Raw genomic sequence first — 12,026 nt, 5'->3', positions numbered from 1 at the left:
TGACTAATTCTTTTCATGTGTAATCTGTATGGCCTGGGACAATCTTTTGTGGGAGCTGCAGCAACCAGTTTATCCATGTACCAAGGACAGTGGTTCTTTCTGCAGTAGCACACTTCTGTTTTTACTTGGTAGTTTCAAAATAACAAGGCAAAACATTGATAAATGAGATACCAAACACTTGCCTGCTCCTGTACAGATCCATCCTGGTGATTCAGATAATGTTTGCATAGCTGCCAAAAAGTTGCCACATGTTCCTTAAAAAAAGCAGGCTCCACCTGTAGAGAAAAAAAATCAATTGAAGATATAACTAGCACCATCCAAAGGTTTCTGCAAGAACACACCACAATTTGCCCACATTTGTAAAAGAGGAACACAAATTATTTCTTGGAATATGTTTCAAAATGTTAAAGTGTTGAAGTGTAAAGTGGTAATGTTATAAAATGCACACATTTTGCTGAGGTCTAGCAACACATAACAACCAATCACATGCTTGTTTCCAAACACCCGACCAGTAAATGCTCCCTACTGATTTGTTGCTGTGGGTTTCTGGGCCAGTAGCAGTTTTTACTGCCTTACCCCATTGTGTATGTCAGCCTGCATGGATATGCTGTTCCTTGTTTCAGGCAGCTGCAAGTGTTGTTCAGGTTGAAATCACCCCTTGCTCTAAGTTCATTACAGAAGTTTCTAGCTTATATGCTAAGTTATGTTTTGTCCAGGATGTCACAGCTCAGCAGACATCAAGATATACATATGTGTGCAAGAATTACTGTATTATTACAGATCAGAGTAAGGCAGCCTTTACTATTCCTGCACTTGCATAACCATCATTCTCAGCACTCTCCTAACAATAACCCCCACACTACCACCACAGGGACAGTTTTGAAGCCTGCAAAAAACTAATGGTTGCTACACTATTATGAAATATGTATAAAACAATAACCACACTGCAGCACTGTACAAATGCTAACTACAACCAGAAATGATTCCAAGGTACATGCAGACACTGCACCCTTTGCATTTTTTTTTTTTATTAACTATTCTAATTTCCATACAATCTATACAATTCATCTATTATGCCACTGGAGAGACCCAGATGGCCATAACAATGCAGGTAACATACCTTTGACTCTGTCCCTTCCATTACAGCCACGACATTCCAGAGAAGGGCATAATACATGCATTGGAAAGCAGGCACTAGCAGCTGTTCATGAATTTAGAATGAGGACACGGAGTTAAAAAAGGCAACGCTATTAAGTCTTTTTAACATACAGATAAGAATCATAGACATGAGCTCCAGTGTAGCAAGATTAAAATGTAATGTAAGTCATTAACCCCCATATTTTACCAACAGAAATCTTTACACGGCCCCAAACTAAACAAAACTATATACATTTAAGAACAGATAGAAACTGTCAAGTACAGGCAAGATAGTGTGCCTTCTCCTAATGTGACAATAACCTCCAAGGAAGGCCTACATTTTGTACCTGTTGTGCCTTTGTTAGTTTAACATCCTGCCTAAATTTGATTCTATAACCTGCTGTTTTCTATGCAGCCTGCATTCCCATTACCCTACCTGAGCAGACAGCTAAGCTAAGCTCTGTTACTAATCTGGCCACAAGTGCTCAGAGTTAGCAATCAGTCTGGCTATAAAATCCCCAGCTCTGTGCTCACTCACTGCCTGTTGTAGGTCAAACTTGCTTGTTCCTTGGTACTGCAATTGGTGAATTCCTGTTCCTGGCCTTTGTGTTGCTTCGTGGTTCTGACCCTGGCTTGTTCCTGATCTAGAGTTTCTTTTAAGTTTCTGCTGCTGTTTTTTTGGTACTGACCTGGCCTGCCTGACTGTTGTAGTTACTCCCACAGGGGTTTGGGTTCGCCATACGTGACAGTTAGTTCGTAAGGGCAAGGGCACAAGGGGCAGATTGTCAGCCTGCAGATAAGCACAGGCGGACAATCCGCCACTATGCTTCTAGTTGTACCTGCACCCGGGAAAATTTTTAAGCATAGGTGTGGATTGTCAGTATGCGCTTATCTGCAGGCTGACAATCCACCCGTGTGCCCTTGCCCTAAGGTACAGTGTTGAGAGTACAAGGAAGCAACTTAAGAAGTCTTGAGTAGTGTTGTAGTAAGATACTTGACACCTAGTAGCTGCCCACATGCAGGTGCCATTTGTGCCCATTTGCACACAATTTACTCTCAGGTTCAAACCTTCTGCCTCCAGAATCAGGAACAAAGATTAGCACTTTGCACCTTGCCCCTTTAGTATATGAGCAATTTAGTATAAGCATCTATCCCCTGAAGAACTTTGCAAAAGCACAAGAGGCCTTTTGTATAAAGTTTAATGCAAGTGAAAGCCACTACAACACTCTGCAAAGAAAAGTATATATGGAACTAAGTCACCTTACCTGGACAGAAAACCAATGGTGTTCTAGATCATAGAGAAGCAGCTGTGAGGTTTTCTCATACAGATTCCACTCTGAGGGGTCATGGGCACTATGGTTTAGGTATAAGTACCAGAATATAAATAACATGAATAACTGCATCATTGGTAAGCACTTAACTACTACATAGTAACATAAAAAAGTTCCTTTTTACATATTTTCTACCTAGCGTCTGTGAGATCTAGAAGAAAGGTGCACAAATCCTATCTGATGCTATCTCTATTTTGCCAGAACAGCAACAGGACTAGCAGATCAATATTGCACTATATTTAGACAATGAAAGAAAAGCAACTTTCCAGTACACATTGATTAAAATTACATAGATGTTGCTTTTATTTTTTTGCCCCATCCCATTGTCATCATGTGCCATTAGGAAAGCAGCAAAAAAAAGTTTAATTATATCTACAATGCCGATAGCCTTGCATGGGGTTGCCAATTTAACCACATTTTGGATATGCATGCTACATATACACCAAGGAATTCTCAAAGTGTTTTTTGCAAAACTTTCCAGTAACAATCTAATACAATGTTTTTAATTCTGGAAGAGCTAACTGTATAAGCTGGACATTCTCCGCCGAAGCACTGAAAAATGCATATTTTAAAAGAGGCTTTAAAAAACCAAAAACCCTGCTGATATATATATTTGCAAGGGCTGTATATGGTAAAGAAACTAGAGAAGACGTAAAGAAGGCTATAGACAATCCGCTACTTTAGAAACAAGTGTTTCATGAACAGAACAGAGTTCTGAATCTGCTGATTCCTTTAATTTACTACTACAAAGCAAACTCTGTGGTCCATTTTATCTGCCCTGAATGGTATCTGGACTAAAAGCACAAGCTGCTGGTTACGGATGTGTTGCCTCACTTGTGAAAAGCTGCCAGCTTCTTTAAAATGCAGGACATCTGGTGCACACCTTCTGAACTCAGAGGTTCTTCTCCCTGAGTATAAACAAAAAGGGATAATGAAAGACCACAAAGAGCTCACAGCTGTGCACTACCACGTGCAAAGGAACAATGCAACCCAGGGCACTACTAGCAAAATCAGCTACGCGGCACACCTCTCCCTGATCAGGAATTCTGGATGCCAGCTTGGTGCAAAACTGTGCACATGGTGTACGATTGAAATAAAACAAGGGGAAGCTATGCTCGTTGCACATTCCTTCCATTATGAAGTTATATCCCAGGGCTAAATTTGGAAATATAAAGGCATATCTTTCATAATGAATAAATCTTCCCAAATGACACAGGAGTTACACTGTGCTCTTGCTCTCTGTGTAGTGACACATTCTCCAAGCAGACAGTGCAGTGACTGTTGAAGTGTACGACATCAGGAATAACATGTGAGCATTCACTTGTGAGGAAAGCACTCACCTCCTGTAACATATCACGCAGCATCTGGCTGAACATGTCCACAAGCTGCTCTATCAGCTGTCTCTTAGCAAGGACGACACTGACAAGGGATTCCACATTCTCCTTACCCATGCTCATGTAGGCTTTAGAACAGGCTTCTAGCACCTCAGGGTCTGAGTGGGTCATTGCTACATGTTTTAACTCATTAAGCAAGGCCTTTAAGTCCTGCAAAATTGGGAGTTGGTGTTAGTTTTTTTGGATTTAGCACCATTTTGCTGGAATTAATAATGCCAGATTCAGAAAGATTCAGAAAAATGCTTTACTTAACCTTTTTGGGTGGCATAACAAAAACAAATATAATATACAGCCAATTTGTCTTACCACCACTCTCCCCAACCAAAATCAGTAGTCAGACTTCCCCCATTTTTCAGATTAACATGTTTATAATGAGGCACTTAAATCTCACAATGTTTCTGCCATTGGCACAAATCTACAGTTCAGCTACATCTGGAGCAGACTGTCTTATGAATAGTGGATTGCAGCAAACATCTGTATAGCTAAACCAGAAAAACTTAGCATTTTCATTGTAATGAGTAAGTTATACCACACACGTATTGGCCAGATTAAGGGCTCTTACACACGAGTGTACATGTGTTCCCCTGCAGTGGTTCATTGCATTTTGCGTCATATAGCAAAGCATGGGACACATTAACTCGTGCATTTAGGCCTTGACTGGAATGCAAACCGGCCTTGGCATTTTAAATACACAGAGGCCCTAACAGCCCCCACTAGCCCAATAACTAGTGACTGCCATCTTACAGCAAGCCACCTGGCATTTGCCAAAACCCACAGATTGCCAGGCCGGGCCTGCATGCCTTCCCTTGCAGTGGGAAAGCAACTGCAGGTTAACTCATGTCCAAACAATGCTGTGACTGTTTCATGAATTCCACCACCCGACAACTCATAAGTTTACCCAAAAGAAGACTCCTAGGGGAGTATTTATTAATACTGGACATAAACATCACCAGTGATGTTGTCCATAGCAACTGAGCAGCAGAATGAACAGGCCATGTGCTGAACATACTATTTGTCTATTGTTTTAATTAAAAAATATCTATGGTTTCACCAGTTCACTGAAAAGCCTCTGATAATGAGTTGCTCAAAGGCTACTCTAAGTAGATAGGGAACTCTGAACAAAGTGCCCTGTTTATAAGGGCGAAATCACACGGAACTACTTAGTAGCATCTACTTTTCATGGGTACTAAACGCCAGAAAATACCCTGCCATAAACAATACTGAGAATTGCCTCTGCATTGTCTAGTTTTGTAGCCGTGACAAGTAGCTGCTACTAGTAGCTCCATGTGTCTTTACACTTAAGGAAATGGGAGGTGAGTTCAGTGAACATATCCCTACTTTCAAACTAAATATTTGTAATGGCAAAAATAGAAAATTATGTTTTGTTTTTTTTTCAAGTTAAAGCAATAGGCCTAATGTAACAAGTCCATATATTGAATGTGAACATTTTTAGCTAAGGTGTTTTTCTTTGTTTACTGTCCCCTTTAGAAATTTATCTAGACATATAGATACCTCTGTGTTTACAAAGGGATTTTGTAGGCCTAAAAACTGCATGCTCCTGTATTTTAATTGTAGTACCACACAAATGCAAGGTACAAAATAACCTTATCATAACATCATAAGGTGGCTGCACATAACAGATTTGGTCAAGCAGTTTGACTGATTTCTACCATAGTCCATGGCCATCTGGGCATGTATGGCTAGTTGATGGACAATGTTGCAGTCCTGGTGGTTAAGGAATCACCATCCCTGACAAAAAAAATTCTATCTGGCTAGGCTAAAGTGAAGTGGAGTAGTAATTTTATTGCTCCTTTTTATATCCTGATGTTTCAGTGTTTTGGTTGGTCAGCCTGCAGGCCAATCTGGCTAATATTGTGTCTGGTTGCCCTGTGCATGGTAAACTTCACAGCATGTTGCATCTGACACCATGCCCCAAGATGTCAATCTCACTTAATTCTCGCAATGGAAGGTCTCCCAGTCAAAAAAATCTGATATTTGTAGTTGTCAATGACAATGTACTAAAGAAACGACTACACCACCAGACTTGTCATCAGCACAAAGTCTGTTCTTAAATATCATGTACAGAACATAGCTATTTTCACCAGTGTCAACTGCAGTCTTTGAGAGGCAGAGTAGTCCTAATGCTGTGCAAGTGAGGCATGAAGCTCTCAGGATCATCAGCTTTTCAGATGTCAAGTATGCCACTGGCTAGGATCATGTTACTTTTGTATTTATTTGTTATTAAAGAGTACATAATACACTGCTACTGGCACATTGTCTATTCTGCACACAGAGGAACATAGTGATGGATCAGTGTTTTTCTGATTAATAGGTAACCTTGTCCCTAAGACCTAAAGCCACAGTTTGCTGCCTTTTGTTTGGGCGAGCTTGAAATGAGCGATATGATCTGTAGTAGATAATTTATTGACACTGATACTCTCAATATAGGGTGTCTGAGAAGAATCTTTGTCCTTTCTCTTTGCATATCTTGCATTCAGTTGTCCAACTGCTAAACAAAACATGACCCTATCTGTGTGTCATTTCCCTTTTAAGATGCATCTTCTCAGCTATCTTAGCATTGTCCTGCATAATCTGACATGTTGTGCTCATTGCCATTTTTATCTGTGGGGATTGTGTGCCTAGTGTATAGAAAGTTGTAACATACTCTAGGGGACTATTCTAATGTGTAGAATTGTGTATCTGAGACAAGAGAATAGCACACAGAACTTTTCATTTTTTTACCTTGTCCAAACCATTAGACGAATAAACTTCAAATTTAAAATACTGGAGTATCTGTAAAAGGTTTACCACCTTTCTTTGGTCTGGTAAATACTGTGGAAAGAAAAAACAAGGTCAGTTACCTATAGGGAATGAGAAATCATCAACAAGATAAATTATTTATTGTATGTGTATAGCGCATTCAAAAACCCAGCCTCCATATTCTTTCATTTTAAAAGCCATTACATTAAATAAGAAACTTAATAGGTATATTGCACCAAGAATTCAAAGCCCTATAGATTGTAAATTACATAACATGGACCAACATTGCCAATGGACAAAATAAAACTATTGCTTTCTAAATGAAGGCAAGTGTATTGCCAATTACAATAGAACTGATCTCTTTTCTGCCCATTTGTTATGAGTGTTCAGTTTTTACAGTATTTAGTACAGGAACTGAGAGTTCTCCAAGAAACGTTTGCTTGGCCAAAGTGATGGTTTTGATTTCTGCTGTTTTAGAACCTAACTTACCTTGGCTAGAAGCAAAGGGAGGGTCCGAGCAAAATGCTCAGTAATCTTTATTTGATCTTCCAGTTGTACTCTCTTCTCCCTGGCTGACAGCATCTAGTGTAAAGCAACACCTTTTATATCATACATACACCCAACATTTACAGTTATGGGCAAATAAAATTCCTCATAGTGCCTTGCTCTACTCCCTACTTCTTTACTTCTTCTGCAAATTCCTCATAATATTTTTTTCTACATTTACTCAGGCTTTATTTTTGCATCTCAGCACAAATCCAGATAAAATTTTTAGCAGGTATTTAGAAAATGGCCACATATATTTTACAACTGGCCAAGATACACAGGTGCCAGTTTTCCACCTCCACATTCAGATGTGCAGATACGGGCAGATAAACCCATTATTCAGAATGCTCTGAATTACAGGAATGTCATCTTCCATCAGCTTCATTAAAATCTAAAAATTCTAATTTTTAAAAATGATTTCCTTTTTCTGTTATGACACTGCGCAGTGCAAATTTTCGTCGCGCAGATTAGTTGCCATAACTTTCTAAAAAATCACGGCCACTAATTGCCCTATGAGTCTTCACCCTAATAATAAAACAGTATTTTGTACTTGATCCCATCTAAGATATAAGTAAACCTTACAGGAGGCAAAACAATCCTACTGGGTTTATTTAATGAAATCATTTAGGTCCCAAGGTCCCAAGTATTCAGAAAACAGGTTCCATGCTGTACAATGAGCAGGGAATCCAGGCATCTTGTAAACAGCGTTAGGGGAATGTCCCATTGGGAGATTAGTCGCCTGTGATAAATCTCTGCTACTGCAGGCAACTAATCCCCCAGAAAAGACTTTCCACCGCCAATAAATGGAATTGCTGGTGGAAAGGCCTACGCATCGATTTAACTTTTTGACATTTAATCTACTGGCTATTTCTTGAGGTCTGGTTACAGCAATTCTAAATGTCTATGTGGCAGCCAATTCTAGATTTTGCACTGGTGGTGTGCAGGCTGTAGACAGTCATCTCTCTAAAAGTCAGTGAAGTTGGAGTCAGAAGCAATTTTGGGTAATTGGACTCGGAGTTGGAGGCACCATCAACTGAGGAGTTAGAGTCGAAGTCTAATGATTTATGTATGGACTCCATAGCCCTGCCAGGGCTGTGAAGTCGGAAGCAATTTTTAGCACCTGGAGTCAATTGTACCATAAACAGAGGAGTCGGAGTTGAAGGGTTTATGTAACCACAGCCCTGCTAAATGTACTTTAGTTATCTGTCCTGATTTGTACCAAAATAGTACCAACAATACTTCCAACAACCAGGTTCTACCTTCCGTACTGTTCCTCTTCCCACAGGAGGATGTACTTCAACTGCCTGTCTCACACTTGCCAAGATAATTTCAATCAGTAGGTTTTCTTGAATGGCATTCAAAGCTGAAATCAATTGCAAAACTCAACAATGTTATTAAGAAGTTACTTAATAAGTTACTCTAAATAATATGGTGCACTCCAAGGCTATGTAAAAAATACAGGTACAATGGAAGTACAACTAAACATACAATAGAGGGAGGATTGATGAAGCCACAATCCCTGGTCCCCCATTTCAGTAGTAACTGAATAAATGTGCAAGTGCATTTATCTTCAAAAACTTTTACTTACAAGACAAGATTTACTTGACAAGTATGATCATAAAATTTTCAAGTCACCTTATGATGTCAAGAAAAACCCATATTATTAAATATTTTTCTTCTTGGGAAAAAGCGGCTCCTTACCAAAACACTTTTAGGCTTAATCCTTTCGGGTTTGATCCTCCCTCACCTTCTGTTTTATAAATAATTGTTTTTACAGGCTTAATCCTCCCCCACGTTTGGTTGTAAAAGGAGAGGGATCGCCCAGACCAACACCTGATTTTTAAAGGCATAACACCACCATGGATGGTGGATGGCTGTACTGGTAATACAGTAACAAAAACACAAAAGTACAAAAATGCACAAAAAGGGGGTTGTGGAAGCAATATAAGAGCAATTATGCTCTCAATTTTGTGCAGATTATGGGTGGATTCTTTGATGTTCCCAGGTAGACATTTTTATAGCCACACTGGAGACAGTTTTCCTTTAATGCCTTTGATTTGCTCATTAATGTAGCTTCGGATATGTTTTAAAGAGACAGTATACCCCTTGTTCAACATAAATTAAATGAATACAAATTGTGCTGACCAGACTTTTTGCCTATTGTTTTAATTAAAAAAAAATCAATGGGTTTTGTTAGTTCTTGAGTTAAATAAGGAAAACAGGAAGACTGACTCTACTCCATGTTTTGTCCTTGTGAGATAGATAATTAGAGTCACAGTTCATAGATTATCCTCAAGCATAATAGTCTCCTGCTAACAAAACAGCCACAACTAAGGGGGAAGAGAAAGGTTTGTATACTGGTAACCTAATAAAACTCATGTTGAACAAGGTATACTTCCACTTTAAATAAAGTAGAGCGCTGCCAGTGTAGTAAAAATTTAAAATTACAAGTAAAAATTGTACCAAAGAGAGAGTGGAATATGGCATTAAAGGACCCTACATTATTATCTACATTATTTCCATATTTATATTAAAAAGTTATAAAGTTACAAATATGTTGACAAAAAGACTTTTTCTTCTCATTTCCACACTAAGGCACCTATAATGGCAAAGCTCAAGTGCACCCACACTTGCTTCACCAAATGTCCAAGGCAAAATTCAGTGTTTTCAAGCATGAAAAATCATTCCTTCTAGAGTTTCTTGAGGCTACAAAGCTAATCTCTTTCTTAGTACTGGTTTTGTAAAAGCCTCTAACCACTAAATTTTCTAAAACCTGAAAGCACAGTAAATTCTACCTTTCTAGATTACTCTTTCATCTATGCCACAGTGTGTGTATATGTATGTATAACTTTATTTCAAAAGTGCTAAAATGACAAGCAGCACTGTACAATATTACAATATACACAATTACACACACAGAGGACAAGTGTCATAATAAATACAATAAATAAGTATAAATAAAGAAAGATTAAATGCCATGTGGTATGAGACAGTAGGAAGGAGGCCCCATAGTATTTACAATCTAAGTGGTAAGGTCAAATGCACCTTGCATGGAAAGGGTTAAAGCATAGCATAGATTATTACTGTAATTGGTTAGAATCGTGGAGGTGAATACATACAGATTGCGTATATGCTTGGAGACACCAGTAGTGGGTGTGTGTCTGGTATCATTGATAAGTTAATATTTTCAGGGCGCTGAGTCCTTTTCTAGAATAGTTATGTTACATGCCAGTTTTTACCTTCTAGATATATTTCAATTGCACAAAATGTTAACATGGTGCACCAATTACTGACACCCCAACATTCCAATTAAATGTATTCCTGTAGTTTCCTAATTTATTACAGTAAATGAGTTTATTTGTTCTATAAGTGTTTTAAGTGGCCCCAGTTCCATTGTCTGACTTACCATCTTCCCCATTTTGTGTGTCTTTAAGTAGAGCTGATGTCATGCATTGCCAGTCTTTCAGAAGCTTAGGGTTGTAGTCCCAGAGGCTGTCAACAAGGTAAGTCATGTGCTCATGCAGCTGAAATAAAGAACAAAAAGTACCTCATAAAGAATATTTGATCTTTCTTATAGGCTTTCAGTGGAATATTTACCATCAGCTTAGTCATTTCACTGCTACTAGCCAAGCAGATAACAATGACTATAATATTTTTGTCCATTAAATCACAGAAGAACAGTAATTTTAAGTGAAGGCAATCTACAGTTTACCAGAAATTCAAGCAAAGCAATGGAACAGTCATTTGAACAGAATGAAGCAGTTGCTTGGCCGAGCTAGAGATTCCTTTTGTTTCATCCAACCTTTGTGAATTAAATAAACACAAAACACAACTAAATTGATAGAATGGAACCTTGGCCTCAGTTTCCCACCCAAAAACGTGCTTCCTATTAGTGATCTCATTAAACAATAAAGTAAAAACTATAGTTTTTTTTCCATATTGTTATCAAGCATAATTTGAGCAGTGACAAGATAAATGATACAACTATAGATTTATTAAATTATTATAAATTCTGAAAACTATGATTTTGCCTACTGTCTGAAAGCGCTTTCTAAAAAACACGTCCTGACTCATATGAGCACAATCAAAACAAAGTATGAAGTCCTCTGTAAAATGTGCTGCTCCTTATCATACAGCCTAACAGGCTGCAGCTGGGAGAAAGGAGATGTTCGTTTATACAGAGGCTTCTCGATGAACTGCTGATCTGTTTTTAATACACTCATACAATAGAATTTTGCCCTGTTCAGTGCAAGAAATAACAAAAACCATGCATACCAGTGATTTCTAATAAACACAATAGGGAAGAAGTATGTTCTGCGCATGCCATATTCATTGCACTAAAGTCAAAAAGCAGATATACTGCCTCTTTCAACTCTTTTGCATTTATGGTATCCACAAAAATATCCAGCTTAGGAGACATACCCTAGCTTCAGCAGTTGACCACTAAAACTCTTTTTTCATTTCTACAACTGCATCCATTATATATGCAATAAGAACTTACATCTTCTTACAGGAACATCTGAAAAAATGTTAAGCACGGCCTTTCAAAAATAAAATGTACATGCAGCTTCAGTCTGTGCTATTTACGTTACATTCTCCAGATCACCCAGAAGTCAGAGTTTTCATGATATCTCATTATTTGTCATCAAACTTCTTATATACCGGTAAATACTTGCATGTTTAGTTAAAAACAGGAACTGGAATCAGTAAGTTTGACCAGTAAGATCAGTTCTATAGTACCCGGAGATGGTCAGGCACATCATGCAATCATCCTAGAACTATGCATTCTGACATTTGGATCCAGTCCATGTGGTCCTATACAAGTTGTATCCTGATCCATCTCAAAGGAGATCAGCAC

At 38.4% G+C, this 12,026-nt stretch overlaps 1 protein-coding gene across 4 annotated transcripts in view; it reads right to left on the bottom strand.

The window, feature by feature from the left end:
- Window positions 1–12,026, bottom strand: part of LOC100486631 (cohesin subunit SA-2) — a 47,758-nt gene that overhangs the window by 15,247 nt on the left and 20,485 nt on the right. For all 4 annotated transcript variants that reach the window (XM_031897028.1, XM_002936974.5, XM_031897027.1 and 1 more), the window contains 9 exons: window positions 10,575–10,692; window positions 8,428–8,531; window positions 7,112–7,204; window positions 6,605–6,694; window positions 3,809–4,012; window positions 3,303–3,376; window positions 2,403–2,490; window positions 1,121–1,201; window positions 183–275 (listed from right to left, as the gene is read on the bottom strand). In XM_031897028.1, coding sequence (XP_031752888.1) covers window positions 183–275; window positions 1,121–1,201; window positions 2,403–2,490; window positions 3,303–3,376; window positions 3,809–4,012; window positions 6,605–6,694; window positions 7,112–7,204; window positions 8,428–8,531; window positions 10,575–10,692 — 945 coding nt within the window. The remainder of the gene's footprint in view (window positions 1–182; window positions 276–1,120; window positions 1,202–2,402; window positions 2,491–3,302; window positions 3,377–3,808; window positions 4,013–6,604; window positions 6,695–7,111; window positions 7,205–8,427; window positions 8,532–10,574; window positions 10,693–12,026) is intronic.

This window comes from Xenopus tropicalis, chromosome 2 (assembly GCF_000004195.4).
Source record: "Xenopus tropicalis strain Nigerian chromosome 2, UCB_Xtro_10.0, whole genome shotgun sequence".
NCBI classification, from domain to species: domain Eukaryota; kingdom Metazoa; phylum Chordata; class Amphibia; order Anura; family Pipidae; genus Xenopus; species Xenopus tropicalis.
The sequence above is the reverse complement of the archived record's forward strand: the minus strand, read 5'-3'. Positions and strand labels throughout refer to the sequence as shown.